Source organism: Trachinotus anak, unplaced genomic scaffold, assembly GCF_046630095.1.
Source record: "Trachinotus anak isolate AG129_WGS33_773 ecotype Australia unplaced genomic scaffold, CSIRO_AGI_Tana_v1 ptg000016l, whole genome shotgun sequence".
Classification (NCBI taxonomy): domain Eukaryota; kingdom Metazoa; phylum Chordata; class Actinopteri; order Carangiformes; family Carangidae; genus Trachinotus; species Trachinotus anak.
Window position 1 is genome coordinate 15,087,846 of NW_027273867.1, and position 19,011 is coordinate 15,106,856.

The window sequence follows — 19,011 nt, forward strand, 5'->3', positions numbered from 1 at the left end:
ACGGTTAGAAAATGCATTTGAATGAAAATACATTTGCATTAACTTGTATTATTTTAGACATGATTGTGGGCAGGTATAAGCTAAGGAGACATGCACTGCAGGGCTGCACAAACAATGCTGCTAATAAATGTTTGTCCTCTGCTTTTGAAACATTTAAATTACTGCTTTAAGGGCTTTTATTTGTTTCCCTTTGTTGTTCTTGTCAGCAACACATGTTACAACCTCTGCCTGATAAATTCTTATTACCAAAAATAGGGTACAGAAATAAACTCAATTTTCTGAGATACTGGAAAAGACTAGAAAAAGCAAGTAGACTTGGAGCTAAGATTATCTTTGTCAAATATGAAATATTGTGCAAATAACACTATATTCATCCCCCAGGACACAAAAGAGAGAAGGAGCGAAGGAAATAAAGAAATTAGATGCACATAATTAAAGCTATGAGGACATAGAAAATACATATGGAAAAATTACAGTGAATAGAGAAAAGATTATACAATGAAAATAAATAGGACAGCTATATACAATGTACTTTATGTATTATTATTATTATTATTATTATGAGTAATAGTAGTAGTAGTAGTAGCAGTAGCTGCAGCATCAGTAGAAGTAGAATTATTTTTTATAATTTCTATTGCAAATTAAGCAGTGCAGTTTAAAACAGGGAAAGATGTTACGTCTTCTGTAGGGTTCAAACACAGTTCACAATGTTCTGGATAGGTTGTGAATAAACATCATTGCTTTGGCAATATCTTAACCTCCTAGGACCTGGCGTCCACATGTGTGGACATCACATTCTGGGTTGTCTAGACCACAACACTAAATTTTGCTCTACAAGGGCCTGGTGTCCACTTCATGCAATGTTCATGCAATGTTCAGAAATTTAAATGAACAGTAACAATACAAAATGTTTATGTTTTTTACTTTGTTATGTCTTCGTGCAACTGTTGAAGCAGCACTTCAAATGAGCCATATTGTTCAAAGGGGCACAATTGTTTCTACTTTTGTTTTGCACTCAGGAAAAATGCTGCTGTGTTCAGGCACAAAATAACAGTTTTGCACATCATTACTTAATTGTGACTTCACTGTGTTCTATCGAAATCTAAAACTAAAGTTCTCATATGTGGACATCATTTTCCCAGAAACTACATCATGTAAAAAGATAATTCTTTGTTTTTTACACTCATCAGGTGCCAATTAGCCCAAATAGCAAAGATAAATTAAAAATGCATGCCATATTAATATTATCAAAATATTATCAGGCCTGTAAAGCTTTTATAAAGTATAACAGACTCAGTACTCTTACTACACTGCCTCTGCTCACTACCACATAACTGCTAGTGCTTATGTTAATGTTATGTCCATGTTTTGGTGACTTTATTTGTCAGAAAGCAAACTTCTGTTTTCATGTTTTACACACTGATCACCACTCAGGCAACGAGGTCTTGTTGCCAGGACGACGCGGCATCCCATTGGTCGCCGCCCGACCATGTGACGAGCAGCCTTGACGTCACGGCGAGAGGCTGCAGGGCTAAGCAGAGTGTGTGCAGCTGCTCGGGAAGAAGCTGCCGGAGTTTGAGCTGAGAGCATCCGGTAAAGTCCTGCTCCTGCGAGGTCCCTGCAACCTGTTGCCCTGCGTCTGAAACTTTTTTTTTTTTTTGGAAGCGAGGTAATGGACTATTAAAGAGATTTTTAACAGGCCCTCCACAGCAACTTAAAAGCGAGGTAAGTTGTCGCCAATGTGCCTGTTCCCTCCTTGGCAGTTTGTCCGCTTCCTGTTACTTTTTTTTTTTTTTTTTTTTTTCTTCCATGTAGATCAGGTGAGTTGAGTTTACAGGTTGAAGCTGTTGAAACAATTACTAACACTCGTTTCCGTCTGGGTTCAATACCAGGAACAACTGTATTTACACAATTTCGTCCATAACTTTGCAGTGCTGCAGCATTGCAAGATGCTAGCAGCGGATAAAGCTTTACCCACATTTCTAATCGGATGAAGCTGCTTCTTCTTGTCCTGAATGAACCCACAGAGGAGCCGGAGAGGAGCTTGTTGTCTTCACTCTCCCCATACTTAATTGTAGCATGAGTGAGAACAGGAAGTGAAGAGGGAGTCCTGAGGCTGGGTATCTCATTTCAGCAAATACACATCAGTCAGTCAGTGGATTCAAGCAGGAGAGAGGAGGCAGACTGGTGGTGCTTTACATTGACAAGTGGGTGGAGATGTTTGTTTTTCTTTAAATGAATATCTTTTGTATATTCAGTCTCATGATGTAGGATCTGTACAGTGACAGTATACGGTTGTGCTTTCATTATGATGAACTTAAGTGCATTTACGTGTTATAGGATAGTTCTCAAAAAATTAGAAACAAGGGACTTGAGGGGAAAGTAACAGTATGAGGACGACATTTGTCAAGCAACAATCTCAAATGAGAGGATTTGCAGCTTCTCCTTGTTTGTGGGGTTGCAAATACTTAATATTTCCATTATGAGTTAAGCTCACTGTTATTTTAAATAAATAAATAATTTTGATTTCCCTGAATTTCAAGGTGACATCCTCACATTGCTTGTGCTACAGCAACACCAGAACATGAGTTACAGGATGTATTTGGCAAAACAATTAGTGATAATAATAATTAATTTTGTTATTTTCAGTCATTCTGGCATTGTGTAGTTTATAGCAATTGATTGTTGAAGACTAATGTTTGAGGTCTTCAAATTGCTTGACTCCAAAGATATTGAATTTACATAAAGTATTTAACAAGTCTCAGAATATATAGACATATATTGTGACAGATACAGTGGACTAAATTATCAGCTAGGTTAATCAGGTAGGAAATTTGTTATTTTCCAACCCTACATTAAATTGCTTCATCAGTGGACCATGTTGCTTTCCAGTTTCCACCAGACAAGCAGCCAAAGTAGGACTGAGGATTAAACAGACATGATTGCTGCTTCTTAAAGTGGCTTGTAGATTTAAGAGACCTCACTTGTCCCTGTGCAAATTTACTTTTTCGGCTGGTGGCTTGTGGTAATTAAATGTCGTTGGTGTGGTTTGATGTGGCATGTAAACAGGAACCTGGCATGTTTGAATTTCCTCTGGTGGTCGCAGTGAGGTGTTGAAGAGGTGATGAGAGAGGAAGATGAGGTGAAAAGACACGAGTGGACACAGAAGGAGAAAAATAAATGTTACAGTGACAGGAGAGGCTTAAGTTCACGGGCCCAGATGAAAAATTCAGTGGCAGGAAAGGAGAGGAAAGAGGTTCACTCACACAGAGGAAACTGAAAACTACTCACAACAAACAGAGTCTGAAATAACATCGTGTTTTGCTGCTTTTGAATCTGTGTGGCTTCCAAATGTTTGATATGTTTTTAGGAAATTGCTGAAGTGAAGCACACTATCCAGCTCCTCAGGAAGCCAATACAACATGGGAAGAAAAATCTAAAGACCTGTAGAGGTGCTGGCACAAGGGTGGAGTCAAGATAATAGCCCCCTTGGTGTCAAAACTATCCCTCCAAACATTTCAAGATGCTGAATGCTTACAAATGTTTGCTAAATTTGAACAGATGATCTATTTTCGTTGGTGTGGGTGTCTTGTGGGTTTGTTCTGGGCCAGACTGACCACACTGGCAGCATCCTCTGTAGTTAGGCTTGTCTGGGCAGCAGTCAGTGCTCTTTTGAATAGAATTAGACCTTTTTGAGAGGAAGCAGACAGGAAAAGTGATTGGGAGAAAGCAAGGATGAGTGGAAGATTCAACTAAAAGAGGAAAGAGCAAGAGGGAACTTCAAAGGCAAGTAAAAACTGATTCTAGCCTCTCACACAGATCATTTTTTTGATAGAAAGCAGCATTTCTCGAATGCTGTGCAGCAGATATGTATCACTGACAGAAACGGGTGGGAGTTGTTTAGTCATCAGACAGATTGACATTTCCATCTCTGCAGGCTTTGTCTTTACAACAGGCTGTTTCAGTTAGAGGCACATTTAAATGGTCAGTGCAAAGCAAACAGCACTCTCCTCATGCAATCACAATTTGCTGCGAGTGTGTGAGTGTGTTTGTCCAATCCTGGCTCTGTTTCGCAGCTCTGCCTACCTTCTTGCAGTTGTTGTCAGTGACACTTTTTTATCTTGTTCTCATTCGTTCCCTCATAATGGCCTCTCTGTCATGATTGTGGTTTTCTGCAGCGCCTTGACGCACGAAGCTCTCAGGCTGACAATGGGAGCTCGTGTGTGCTGCATTATGATGAAGTTGCTGCCTCAGGTCTCTCAAAGACGGGATGGATGGGATTTTTAGTTACATTTAGAGAAAGGAAGAAATGGTCTAAGACATTATCAAGCAAAGAAATAATTTTCAAAAAGGGTTTTAAGCTGACACTTCATGTATATCACATTTGCAGACTGTTGGAAAATGAACAAAAAACTGCTTAGATATTCAGAAAAGCAAAACCTGTCACTTGTACCAATATCTGAGTTGAATTGCCAGTTGAGGTGGAGCATTTACCACAATTCAGGTTTCATTGATGATTCCTGAAAAGACAGATATATTGTAGTGATAAAGGTAGTATTTTATTAAAACAAATGTTATGAAGTGTAAGAGGAAGTTGTGGCTATTTTTAGAACCGTTGCTATGAAAGTTTGTTTTAAGGGTGACATAATTTTCAGCCTCATTATGATCTGAAACTGTTTTACGTTTACACTCTTATAGAGGAAGCTGCTAGATTAGGGCTGCAACCAATGATTGTAAAAAAAATTGTGAAAAAAAGTGTTCATTAAATGTTACAGCTCTAAACTGGATGATGTTTGTGTCCTGAGACTGTCGTATTGAACACATGGTCTTTGTGCATTTTACATTTTCATTTATTATGTTGTAATTAGATGTAATTTTAGTTAGATTTACAAATCAGCAATATTACTTCCACTTTTAGTTGTTTCACAATCTTATGTTTACTTTTATCTCGCTTTGGGAAGCCTTTTCACCACAAGATTTTGATAAGTTTAGTTGCAAATTCGTATAATCTTCTTTTCCCGACTGCACAGTAATAGTGTTTGCCTGATAGCAACAGAATGAAACCTTCTGCTGAAACTGGTTTCCTCAGACTCTGGTACAGGTTGGACCAACTGTGGACCAGTTCTGACCTTACACAAAATAACACAGGAGGTAGAGTTGCAGCCAGATATTCAAGGAGCCGCTTAAGCACGCCACACTGAACAGCCCTGGTCACGATACATGTAATGTGAGCAGGGGTGCTCTCAAAGGTATGCTGTGCTGCAGCAGCGTTCGATGGAGGCGATCACATGTCTGCCAATCAGACTTGTGATTGCAGATGGGCTGTAGCCAGAAGACGACTTCAGGAGGGAACAGAAGTATGTGGTGTGACAAGATGAGCGGAGCTGCAGGTCATCAGTTTTAGAACTTGTGAAATATGAGCCACAACAGCGCAGGTGAGAAACCAGGCAGTTTTTAATGTAAGTCATGGCCAACACCATTTTTGTGTCTCTTTTTGTGCCTCTGTTGCATGTTTTAGCAGATGTTTTGGAGCAAAATATTGTAGTTTTCTGTGCCCAGCTGCCAACAAAACTAAAGAGTAGTTTCAGTTGGTTGAAGATGTAACTGCTCTGACATGACTTTGATGTGCCCATGTTGATCATTACTGTAGGTGCTGTTTTCAGTTGCTCACATGCAGCGGTAGATGAAATCTAGGTTTGAGGTAAAAAGAACAGCCTTGAGTCGAGAGTTTTCAATAAGCTCTAGGATCTCACTGGTGTTTGTAGGAAGTTTGCTACTCCCTTTTTTTTTCTACTGCTCTTAAATGACACTGATGTTGATCTTTTGAATAAAAGGTTGACGGTTATCTTTGTAGGCTTACAAGGCTGCACTGCTTTGGTTTGATGATGCATTTTCATGCACCAAATGTCAGTCCAATTTGTCATCTACAACAAAATAAAGTTACAGTGAGTGTAGCATTGGTAAAAGACAGGAAATGAGTTTGTAGCAGCATTGCAGGCCTCCCAGCTGCTTGAACCTGGTCCAGCGTTTCCCTCTCTTTTTGGAGTACGAGCTGCTCCATCCCTCTGACATTCACAAGATGTGGTCAGAAAGTGCGTCACGAAACCTAAAATAGGTCTATTCAGAATATACCACTCATTACTCAGTGTTGTTTATAGCTGAAATCCATAACTTTCTGCACCTCCTTGACGAGAGGTACTTGAAAAGATGTTTGAATTACAGGAAGAACTTGTCGAGAGTTATGCCTTTTACGTCATCTTACGCAGTTGTTGTCTGCAAACGGCTCTCTAGGTGAATGAAGATGTCCTCGACCTGCCATGTAACATCTGTGAAGATTTATTTGCTAAAGTCATTAAGTGAACTCTCAAGTAGCATAGACTGACATAGGTTTTACAATATAAAAGTGTTTACACAATAATATGTGTTTTTTTGTCGCTTTTTATGTGATGACTCTGATTTTGAGCACACTTCACTTTCAGTGACAGATTGAATAGAGTGAGAGAGAGAGAGTGAGCATAGACAGCAAATTCAACTATGATCAATGTGTAAATGACTGAAGTTTTGGTTTGATGTTGATCTCAGATTATGTATTAGAGAATGTGGAGGTGGCATTCGTCATACAGAGCCTAAAACAATGTATAAAACCGTTTTAATCAATTATATAACAACAGATGAATGAAATTAATGAGTGAAACACAACCCTGATCTCTTACTGATAAATTACTTGTTTAGATAGTTGAGAAGACAGAGAGATGTTGTGAGAGGTTGTGATGCTGCAAATTCTCAGCATCATGTGTCTCCATGTGGTTCAACCTGAAATCAGAATCACATTCAAATTTGAGCTGCAGCCCCTCGGTTTGTTTGAATTTGTCCTTTGCTGAACCTGTCAAATCCAAGCTTGTCGTTTTTTATATCTTATCGCAGCTGAAATGAAACAGTTATTTAATTTTGACCAGCATGTGAATATCAGATTGCAGATCCTGCAGTTCTCATAAGTGTTTGCCTGTTATGTTGAGAATAACTGCTCTCAGAGCTGCAGCCTGGTCACAGATGGATCATATTGTGTTATGAATATATCATTCATAAGTTCATGATCTGTGATTGAGGCTGTTTTCAGTCATTGTGGGTCTGTGTTGGCCTCCAGCCAGCTCCCTCTCTCTGTTCTTGGATTATCAGTGAGGCTCCTGGGTTAAGATTTACCTGCAGGATATAAATGGAGCCTTCTGCCTGTTATGTAAGTGGGCAACAAGATGTTCTGGGATGGAAGTTGTGTGCAGGGCCTTTGATTCAAGGAGCAAGAAAGGGTCAACTGTGACACTGAAGAGTTTTGTCTTCTTCACTTCCTTCATGTCAGTGGTTGTAAACTAGAAAGTATGAATAATGCTTAAACTAGAAAAAAAACAAAACCCTAATCTTCAGTGCATGCATACTGCTCAAGTACTGACCAGTATGCTTCTGAACACTTAACACTGTTCAATAATCGATGTTAGAAAGTTAGAATCAAACGCTTGTTTACTCTTAGGCTTGTTTACTTAAAACTAAGAATTTTCTTGAATAAGTGATTCATTGTTTGGTCCAAAAAATTTCAGCAATTGGTAAGATATGCCCATCCTAATTAAAGTGTTTTGTTTTTGTCCCACCAACAGTTCAGAACCTAAGATGTTCATTTTACTATTGTAGGATAAGAAAATAAAAAAAATACTCACATTTTTGAGGCTCAAATCAGTGAATCCTTTAATCACTTTGCTCACTTATTAATATAATTTCCAACCAATTTTGTGGCAGATTAATTGATAATGAAAACAACTGTTTGTTGCAGGCTTACAAATTTTGTTGAGTAATATTTTCACCCAAGCTGCAGTGTTGAAAAAGCACAGTTTTGTTATCACTCAAGTATTAGCACTGATATGAACATTTACAAACATTACCCAGCTCGCTTTTCTGCATTTGTCTTTAAATGTGCAGCATTTGTGTTACACTGGCATAAAAATATGATGTTTTGTTTTTTCAAATGTTACTGTCAGTAGTTGTTGGGTAAGAAGATATTTGCACCTGGGAGCTTCTCACTGTTTGATCCTTCAGTTGCTGTCACTGCTGTTGTTGTTATGATTTTGTCTTTAGCTTCTTACCACTATGGTGCAGCAGAGCTTGTTGTTGTTTGTTCGGGGGTTTCAGGAGTTAAGTCTGTCTGAGAGCCCAGCAGGTTGATCCTGTCCTCCTCTAAAGGTCTCAACACTAAATGTGCATGATGATTATGTGTGTCCTGTCAGTGTCATTAGAAACTGAAAGTGACAGCCTGTTCTCTGCTGGTTAAAACCCAACCAGGCTGAGGTCACCGTCTCCATCTCAAGCCCGCTCTCCTCTCAGACACGCTCAGGAGGTTAAACCAGCGTTCACTCACTTGTCTTGACCTTATGAGATGGTCGAGGTAGAAGCTTGTCTCTACCACGTGACATGTCCACTTGTCAGAGCCTCGGTTATGTAACGGGGCCATCACAGGTCTGCCAGCAGCAGGTAAGAGTCTTAGTGGTTTTAATTGTAGGCAGTGATCTCAGGAGAGCCAGAAATAGCAGAGTTCTTAGGATGACTGGTTGAAGGGATGTTCAGTGGAGGTCTGAGCTCTCATCCCGACTTCTTCTTTTAAAAATACCCACAGACCTTCAGCCAGGAGGGAGAGGAATTAGAAAGCCAATGAAATCAAGTTAGTTTTTCAGATATTTTTTATCCATAATGACTTAGATTTTTACCAGCACATACTGAACCACCAACCCTATGATTAATAGACAACCTGCTCCTAAATTGAGCTTTAATCTTCAGTTAGATTTAAATTTGATTTAATTAGATCCAAATAATTAAAATATACAGAGGCAGAACAAAAAGGTAACACTTTTAAGGGATAGTTAGGATATTTGAAGTGGGGCTTATACATAGTTCATACATATGTATTACCTGCTATAGATTCAGATGGACGTGCTCCCAGTTTGGAGAAGTACACACGAATATCGGCACAGAAGCTGAGTGTGGTACCGCTTTGGATGGGGTCAGCAGAAAACGTGTTTTAACCACTTAAAAAATGCCCACTGAAAAAAAGCCACTTTTTCATACTTCATATAACCACCTCTCTTCAACATTTATAGGCATAAACACTTAATACATGGTTTATAAGACTATATTATGTAGTTTTAAACAGTTATAATTGTTTATTGATGTTTGTCAACAATAACAATAACTGTTCCTGTGGGCATGTGATAATGGAGGTCTGATGTATGACATGGATAATAAATGACATTATGACATATATTAAAAACAGTAGTAATGATAAAAAAAATATGTCTTCATAGGAGAAGTTATAATTCCTACTTAAAACTACATTACAGTGTGTTTTAACCCATCTATTTGTTTATCTATCTGTTTCACATTGCTAATAAATCTTAAAGAGGGGGACTCGAAGTAAAGTTGCCCATTTATCAACAAAATGCCAAACATTGGCTAATTCCAGCTGCTAAAAATGTGACTGTGCTTTTCTGCTTTTCTCTGTTTAAACAGTTGGACAGGAAGGACGAAGAAGCAATTTTAAGATCTCATCTTGAAAATTGTGATTGGTATTTTTCATCTAGTTTCTGACATTTTACAGGCAAAACTATTGAAAAAAAAATCATCATAACATCGATATAAAATAATATTTACTTGCAGCTCTGGTTAAAAAGTGTTTCAAATGTCAAACATTTGCTTCAATACATCCTGTAGCTCGTGTTGTTGTTGTCGTTGTAGAGCTATTCAGACTAACACTAATTAATCGCCCCCCTCTTTTAGAGTAATGGAGAGAGAGAAACATTTTCGTCGGCTCTGTTCCTCCACATTAATGTGTAAACACTCTGGATGGAAGGAGGCTGTGATTAGGGCTGCAGCTGAAAGCAAACAGTCTAACAAGCCGACAATCTTCGCAGAAAGTGTTTTTAAATGCTGTTGGGTTTAAAGGATCTATGTAAACTAATATGTTTTCTTGCTCACTAGCAAGAAACAAAGGCGAATATGGTCAGTCGTTATGACAACGTGGCCTCAGTAATCATGGAAACGCTCCACAATCCATTAAGCACTTAAAGTGCAGATTGCAGGGTATGTGACGGACCAGTCACCGCAGCAGACGAAGAAAGAGTTTATGAATGAAATTAATGGAGGTAGCCAGGACTGTTTGGGTCGCTGGAAAGTGCATGTGTAATAATGCACACACAGTCAGATAGATTTGTTGTATTAACCAGATTGTGTAAGTATTTGTATCTATCTGTGGTTAAGTCACATGGAAATGGTCATCCATGGACTGTATAAGACCACCAGAAACCGCTTACACGATCTGGTAAATAAAGTGTGTTGTGCTGCAGAAGAGTTGTCAGACAAGTAAAGGTGTTAAAGTCTAATTCTACAGTTAAACATGATGTCGGAGGTAATAGCAAAAGCACGATTCCCCTTTGTCTTGTTAACTGTTAAAAAGCTTTGGGTTTTCAGATGTAAGGGGTCTCTGTAAGACCTGAAACAAAAAGTGTAGCCAGACCATGTTTGGATAATTTGAAGATGAGCCAAAACTAAAGATGAAAATAAATGATAAATGACGTGATCAGTCTTCTCAAGTACATAACCTATGTTTCAAATATTGTATGTGCTTGTAGAAGTTGAATACAGGAGGAAACAAATGTAACTTTCCTTGTTTTTACTAAATAATCTTTAAGGGACCTTGTTTCAAACTATTTTGCATGTGTGCTGCTACATTACAGGATCTACTATGTTCATATGGCAAATCTAATTGATCAGGCACTGAATTCAGCTGACAAGTTGCTGGGTGGTTTTTAGTTTTATAATCTGCCTAAAACAAGATCACTTATAGTCATCCAGTCTGCTTCCCAGGTAAAGACATATTTCCAATTATTGATAACAACCGCTCCAACAGAGCCACATAATTAAAATGTCTACAGTGAAAAAAGCATATTAGGCGCAAATATCACTCTAATGTTTCAGTGGTAAATTAACAGTGTCCCTGCATCAAATCCCAAAACCCCCACCTTTGTCTATCAAAACATCAAATCCAGACTGTTCGCCTCTGTCTACTTTAAAGGCAGACACACCGAGCGCCTGCTGTGTAGCCGCCGATGTGTTTTGTTCCAGGAGAGATGAGTGTGTAAAACAGGTGTTAATCTCCTCTTCACGCTGCTGTAGCGCTCACGCTGGCATTAAAGTGAACTATAGGTAACAGCGGGGAACTCATTAGAGGCGGCTGCCACATTGCTGGGGCTCATTGTTTACTCAGAGTTAATTAAAGGATTATAGCTGGCTGTTTATGGAACAAGTGCGTGTATGTGAGTGGAATACAGGCAGACGAGGACCGAGCCCATGCAGATAGCAGTTAACAAAACTAATGAAAATGCAGGCAATTCAATTCAAACTGGACCCACTTCCTTGCAAATCTTTGTGCACAGTTTCACTTAAAATGTTGCCAGATGAATTGGTGTGTGTTAGTCTTGTTTCCATTACCCTCTGCTTGTGTATTGCTTGCATGGTTTTTGACTGTTTTGTTAAAAGTGTTTCCTGTTGTGCTTGCCATTGTCGCAGCACTTTTCATTAGCGCTAAATTCATTTTTTATTGGCAGGCAGAGCATATTTCCACTGAAGCACCCAGTTTCCACGGAAGCAAACATGATGGCTCTTTTCTCGTCGGCCTTGGATCAGTCAATGGATCAGCTAAATGAATGAATGGGATGACTGTCTGCATTTGCATGCAGTGTTGTTATTCAAAAAGAAAAATGTAAATATGTACCTATATGACTTTTGTGACGGTCAGTAAATGGAAAATTGATCCTGAAGTGCTTAACACAAGGGATAAGTCAGTAACATATTTGTTTGTTACATTTTATGATCTACCCCTTTCTTATTTTAGCTTTGGAGTCTTTAAACAATGCGAGAAAAAAAGCAAACATTGATTGGAAACATAGAGGTGACAGATCATGACATGCTTTCCTGGAACAAGCTACCTGTACTGTAATTTGCTTTGGCCTGACCTGACATTGCCGATTTTATCTGTCATTATCCTCGGCTAAGCTTAGAACAGCTCCCCTCTTGTCTTTAGCCTGGACAGCTCAGCAGCAACTAGTGGTCTCACAGGGGAAAAGTGCAAAGCACATTAGCTGCAGGGTTATATGATGAAGTGCATCCTCTGTTGAGTGTTAAGACTCCCTGATCACTTTCGTCACAGAGGAATGTGATTCTTGTCAGACACAGTTCAGTGGCTTGAGTTAAGTAAAACTGGACTCAGGATTTACCATGATACAGTCTCTCTGTTTCTGCAGATGTTGTTTTTTAAATGCCATATGAGGTCAATAAACTATCTCAACTATTAATACAGAGGATGTGGATGTGTGTATCGAGGCATCAGAGTTCCTGCAGGAAATGGAAGCTGCATCTGCAGAGATGCATGCACAGCTGAACTGGCATGCACTGGGGTTATCAACAGTGTGTGTGCTACACTGTAAGTGTGGGTGTGGTTGTGCATCTGTGGTAGTTTTGCACCTTGAGAGCATTTGGTGGTCTCGTGCTGCAGGTGCATGGGAGAATCAGCATGGCTCTGCATCTGCTCAAGACCACATACCCAGCTTTTATCTCCCTGCTTTTCCTTTATCTGGTGAACACACATTGCTTTCATGATAACTTTTATTTGCATTTGTAATCAAACAGAAACAAACATAATGAAAAAGATAAGACCAGGTTGCATTAAAAAAAACAAAAAAAAACATCAGCCTGACTTTTTTAACTTTCAAGTAAATTATCCCTGAAAATGCAGACAAAAATGAACAACATGGCAGCAAAAAATCTAAACTTGATAAGTGGCAACTAACTAATCCAGATGCATTAAATACATAAAGTAAAAGGAAAAACTGAAACAAAAACAAAATGCTGTAGGTGCTGTCACCTTTTTCCTAAAATGTATCTGCCAATTTGAAATGCTCGGGATATTGCAGGACTTGATAAAAATTTCTACCCAAGTTTCAATGACAGCTCAGTGAAAACCATATGTGATGATAGGACACTCACATCCCATAACTCCCTGCAGGGTTTCTCACAGGTCATTTTTAAGCAGAGGATGTAAGCCAAGCAGATCCTGAGGCATTTTGTCTCATGTGCAGTTTAGTTGGCAAAAAGCCTGCTCATTAAATATATGGCATTTACTGTGTTAAATAGCACTCAGTTTATCTCATAAATGTTAATGTTTTGTTTCACAAATGTGGTTTTTTTTTTATATTGGTTTACATGGTTTTGGTGCCTTTACGACAGAGGTTAATTCAGCTATTTTATGCTTAATATGTGTCTGTACTTTTTGTTCCCATTGTTACGTCACTGTCCTTCCTGCCCGTCTTTCCTCCCCATTCTCTATCAAAAAAGGCTCAAGGCCATTGTGGATGATTTCTAACAACCTTTTTTCTTCTTCGGCAGTCTAACCCACCGCCGCCCTCACACCAGCCACAGCCTCAACATAAGCAGAGACCATGGGCAAACAGAACAGCAAGCTCCGTCCCGACGTCATGCAGGACCTGGTGGATAACACAGACTTCACCGAGCACGAGATCACCGAGTGGTACAAGGGCTTCTTGAGGGACTGCCCCAGCGGCGCTCTCTCCATGGAGGAGTTCAAGAAGATCTACGCCAACTTCTTCCCTTATGGAGATGCCTCCAAGTTCGCCGAACACGTCTTCCGCACATTTGACGCCAATGGAGACGGAACTATCGACTTCAGGGAGTTCATCATTGCCCTGAGCGTGACCTCACGTGGTCGACTGGACCAGAAGCTGAAGTGGGCGTTCAGTATGTACGACCTGGATGGGAATGGATACATTAGCAAGGCAGAGATGCTGGAGATTGTAACGGTAGGTCTGCTGTGGCTATCTTTGTTTTAGTTTTGCATTCTTCTGTCTTTATTTCCCTCTATCCTTCACTCTCTCATCTATTCACACCGTCTGCCTCTTTAGCTTTATATAGCCCTCAGTCTGTCGGTGGCCATTGCATGCCATCATGGTAACATCATACTGCCCAGTACTTAAACTACTCCTGTTCTGAAGCAACATTTTTGCTCAGCCATCCACACCAGCTGCTACATCATATATCCATCTGCTTCTGTGTTGTGTACCATTTGACTGCCCACAGCAGGGAAACCAGCTGTTGTGTAATTTTAGAAACCAGCAGTTCCTCTCAGGTCCTGAGACGTCCCCAAAAAAGACTTGGCTGTGGTATATTTCTAGAAGGGAGCGGTCCTCTTCTGATGCTCAGACTTCTGTCAGAGCATCAGATACACACACACACACACACACACACACACACACACACACACACACACACACACACACACACACACACACACACACACACACACACACACACACCACCCACACCACCCAGCAATTCCTCACACATGTTGTTACATCACACATCACGGTGCTAAATTGAGCAGAGGGCCAAAGAATGTGTAATCCCATTCTGCGAGTCAGTGTTCTTTATTTAAAATGTGTGTGTAAAGCGAGTAGGTGTGTTTATGTGTTTATGCTCCGATATATTCACAAAATATCCATTTGTCCAATACAGAGCAGCATCTAATGACTATTTTTATTATTAATTCAATGGCGATTATATTTTAGATCAATTGATTAATTTTTAAATTAAAAAAAATAGTTGTTTATAGTTAATATCAATATTACCCAGAATCCATTGTGATGCCTGTAACCAGAGAATGTTTGATATTTTTGCTCAACTAATTGTTTCAGCTCCAGTATTATTTTTTCAGATTGTTGAATTGACATTTCTGTGCCGTTTTTCCTAGTGATATCATTTACTACTAGTGTCAAATAAGCAACAAAATAACAATAGCATCGCCTTAAGATGAGCATAACTATATATGCCGCCTCAAAAAACATAGTGCTTCTTCCATATTGATGTTGGTTACCTGATAATTGATTAGTTGATGGACAGAAATGTATATATTATAAGTAAGTAGTCATTTATTTGCTCGTCCTTCACAAAAGTTAAGAGCCGCTTGCTTTTCTTCATCATTTATCATTACATGTAGTTAAATACTTTAATTGGGTGATCAATCAAGACTGAGCTGCAGCCACAAAATCTAAAGAAAAATCAATACAGTAACTAACGAACGGACTGATAATGAAAGTAATTAATACCTGCAGCCTCGATCACTGTTGTAGGTGTTGTTAGTGTCTGTGTGATGGATGCAGCTGTATCCAGCTGTTCTGGTGCATGTTTGCTGTACTGAAAGAGAAAATCAGCCAAACACTTAAGTGTGAAAACTGTCATTAGGGGAAATTCTGCACCAGTTCTGTGGTTAGAGTGTTTGTCAGAAAGATCATAGGAATGGAGGGAGAGGACTGAAGGCAGTGAAGAACGATAGTACAGGAGTGAAAGAAAATGAAAGTTTGCTGTTCACTAACTGCTTTTTTCACAGCCAGACATCAGGTTGAAATATTGTTCCAAGCAGCAGCATCCATTTCTGTCACATTTGATGTTTTCTTTAGATTAGATTGAAAGTAGATGTTTTTAGATATGCAGTTCTTTTGAGTTACTGTCGAATTATTGTGCAATTGTTTTAATTTGACCAAATTAATTTTTTAGTGAACTAGATTTCAGATCCATTGACATAGACCAAGAATATTAACAGATACTAACTGCTGCAGTTTTAAATGTTATGTCAAGAAAACGTAAACAATGAGGCAAACACAGTTCTCTTCTTTGATTCATTGTCTATTTAAAAAAAAATCTCAAGTACCTCTTTTAGGCATTGATACTTCCTGTTTGTTTCTGTGGAGTCAAATCAGGCAGCAGAGCCAAACATAAACGAAAGTAATCCTTTATCTTGCTTCCTCCCGGACGAGATAAGTTGATTGATGGGTTGTGTATATATATATTTCTCTTAGATTTTTTTTTTTCCTGCACTGTGCAACAGCCCAGCTAAATCAGCAGTTATGCTTCTGCCTGGAATACCTGCTGTAAAAAATGAAAAAGACACACAGTGAAAAAACACTGATAGAAATCTCGGTCAAAAAATTATTTGTCAGTTCTAATGAGAGTCCTTCTGTTTATGATTTTTCTGTCTCTGTTCCCTCCGTCTTTAGGCCATTTACAAGATGGTTTCCTCTGTGATGAAGATGCCTGAGGATGAGTCCACACCTGAGAAACGCACAGACAAGATCTTCAGGCAGATGGACACAAATCGAGATGGTAAGACTTCCTCACTGCCTTTAGCTCTGCTGCAGTGATGCTTGTTGAAAAAATAGTGTCTTTAAAGCCTAGAACTGAATGTAATTTAAGGAATATAGACTTTGGAAACAAGATTCTGCAGCAGAGCATTATCTGATTCTTGCAGGAAGACATCTACTCGACTATTTAAATCTATCAACTCAGATCTGCTGCAGTGAATAAACAAGATAATTATCCAAACTCTAATCTCTGTCTCCTTTTCCCAGGTAAACTGTCTCTTGAGGAGTTTGTTGAGGGAGCGAAGAATGACCCCTCCATTGTCCGACTGCTTCAGTGTGATCCCAGCAGTGCCGGGCAGTAGAAAACTGGACTTTTCTCATCGTATTTTGATTAATTTAACAAATATTCAAAATCTCTCCCAGCTGACCCACCTGAGATTATTGACACATGAGCTGTAGAGGCACATGCACACACATACACACACAGATAACATGCAGCTCTACATACTATAAATACTAAAGCCCGATGCATATATATTATTTCACACACTGACATGCACATCATGTACATGCGCCTCTATGTCTGGTAAAAAGCTACAGACAACATGGGTCTCATATATGGTACAAATATCACTCCAGAGACTGAAACCCCATCAAGGACTTGTTAAACACTGAATCAAAGCTGTGCTATCTCTGTCTGAGAGGACAGCCAGCGAGGATAATCCAACAGATTCATGAGGTACGTTGAGCCGAATCCAAGTTCGCTGTTTCTTTTTATTTCTTTTATTTGTTATTTTTGAAAGCGTGATTCCTGATTTAAAGGAATCATGCTCATTTTGTTCTCTCTAAGTGATTTGGGTTGTTGTGTGACAACGGACAGATCTTTACAAAGTATTACAATCTAACTCCATGTTGACACTGGATGAAATGAAGTATGTGAGTCTGGGACTTCAAGCGTTCACAGTTCACAGTATGGCTATGTAGATTGGAGATCTGGGAAATGTTGTTTTTAACTATAGAGGAATTTTAGAAGGGATGGAAAACTTGTTTTTAATGTAAATTTTGGAGGAATGTTACATCAAACCAAAACTGACTCAGATTTCTAAATGAAGGGTAATATTCTGACTACAGATTACGCCATCTGTTCATTGAAAGTGACTTTTTATGCCAAGTTTTGTGTCCACAAACACACACAAATACACACGCTTCACAGAAACACACATTTTCACACATTCATTTCACTGATGAATACATGAACTTGACATATGCATATGAAACCGAGCTGTGATTCTCTTTCTTCAACTATGGTTCAACAAGTGTATAAGCAAAAACAAAAAAGTTAGATGTTATTTGAATATATAGTATGTACTTATATATTCTTTTACTCTGTGATAACATTGTGGCGATTCGCTGCAGTGTAAGAGATTCACTTTAAAATTTTTGACATATAAATTATTGAAATGTGATGATTAACATTTTATTTTCTTTTACTTGACGAATATGATATGAAAGAAAGTTGTACAGTATATTCACTCATATTTATGCTAGAGATGTTAAAAAAAAAAAAAAAAAAGGAGAGGACCACACATATGGCTATGTATCCAGCTTTAAACATTATATGCTACATTTAGTTTATGTAGCTTCTTTTCTCCTTTTGACAGAGAAAATAGCTTCAGATTTCACAATCTGATCCCAAACCCCCCACTGCTGACTTCATATCTCCCAGGAAGCAAGTAAACGTTGGCTGTCATGACGTTTTTCATATACAGTGCATTTACAGTGTGTCTGATACATGATATAAAGTGCAATGGTAATGTCTGAAAATATCATGTTTTTGTGCAAATGTGACATCTCGTGTTCTGAATGTGCACGTCTTCTGTTCGTCTGCACCAAATTTCAAATATTGCACAATTGTCACCATAAGACAAATTGGTTGCTAACATGAGGATGGAGATAACGGATATTTTTACGTTTACGACACAGTAACAGCCACTTAACTGGCGGAGCAAAGCACTGACGTTGTTAGCCAGTAACGGCCACATCCACCAAACTTCACTGTCTTCAGGATTTACTAATAACGCTTTACTATTTCCATCCGCTTTGATTTACACCTGTCTGTCCCTGGTGCTCTGAAAACAACATGAGATACAGTCACTTTCACAGGTGGACGAACAAGGACGCTGGGGGGGAAAAAAGCGAATTGTAATAAATTCTGTGGGCTTCTGCACATTTCAAATAGGTAATCTGGTACTACAGCCCCACATTTCACTTCAGTAGCATCTTGTGGTCAAGTGCCAAATATAGGTGAATAAATAAAGAAGACTCACAGTATTGTATCCATTTATACTGTACAGTTGTTAATCTGTCGAACAAAAAAAACTTTGTCACTGTATCATTTTGTAGATTTTGTATTGTTAACTTGCATTATGTGTTCTGTGTAGGATGTCCATTTTGTTATTCAAATAAAGGCAAAATGGGGAAATGGCTGATTGTCTTTTATTATTATATAGCCATGATGTAGCATCTGATGGACATAATTACATATCATTCTAACTCCAGACATTACTGGTTTGTTGTTGTGTCTTTTGTCTTTGAAGTGAAATATCTGTTATAGGGAGGATTGCCATGAAATTTTGGACAAACATTCAAGATCTGCAGAGGATGAATTCTAATGTCTTTGTCAATCTCTTGACTTTTCAACTTACATTTTGCACCATTACGAGGTTTTCATTGGGTCTAAGATTTGATTTCTGCTGCAGATCTAGTTTAG

General features: G+C 38.8%; 1 protein-coding gene across 2 annotated transcripts; it reads left to right on the plus strand.

Annotated features, from left to right (window-relative positions):
- Positions 1-1,517: 1,517 nt before the first annotated feature.
- LOC139633737 (neurocalcin-delta B) lies at positions 1,518-18,723 on the plus strand. Of its 2 annotated transcripts, none has more exons than XM_071499621.1 (4): positions 1,518-1,725; positions 13,477-13,907; positions 16,158-16,263; positions 16,509-18,723. In XM_071499621.1, the coding sequence occupies exons 2-4, from the start codon at positions 13,530-13,532 to the stop codon at positions 16,601-16,603; spliced, it is 579 nt and encodes a 192-aa protein (XP_071355722.1). In that variant the 5' UTR covers positions 1,518-1,725; positions 13,477-13,529; the 3' UTR covers positions 16,604-18,723. The 2 variants fall into 2 exon arrangements, with proteins under 2 accessions (XP_071355722.1, XP_071355723.1); XM_071499622.1 differs by lacking the exon at positions 1,518-1,725 and adding an exon at positions 2,075-2,207.
- Positions 18,724-19,011: the final 288 nt, after the last annotated feature.

Bases quoted from the DNA above. Each gene is read 5' to 3' on its own strand.
- LOC139633737 (XM_071499621.1), top strand. From the start codon at position 13,530: ATGGGCAAACAGAACAGCAAGCTCCGTCCCGACGTCATGCAGGACCTG. The intron at 13,908-16,157 runs GTAGGTCTGCTG...CTCCGTCTTTAG, and splicing joins AGATGCTGGAGATTGTAACG to GCCATTTACAAGATGGTTTC. The intron at 16,264-16,508 runs GTAAGACTTCCT...TCCTTTTCCCAG, and splicing joins GATGGACACAAATCGAGATG to GTAAACTGTCTCTTGAGGAG.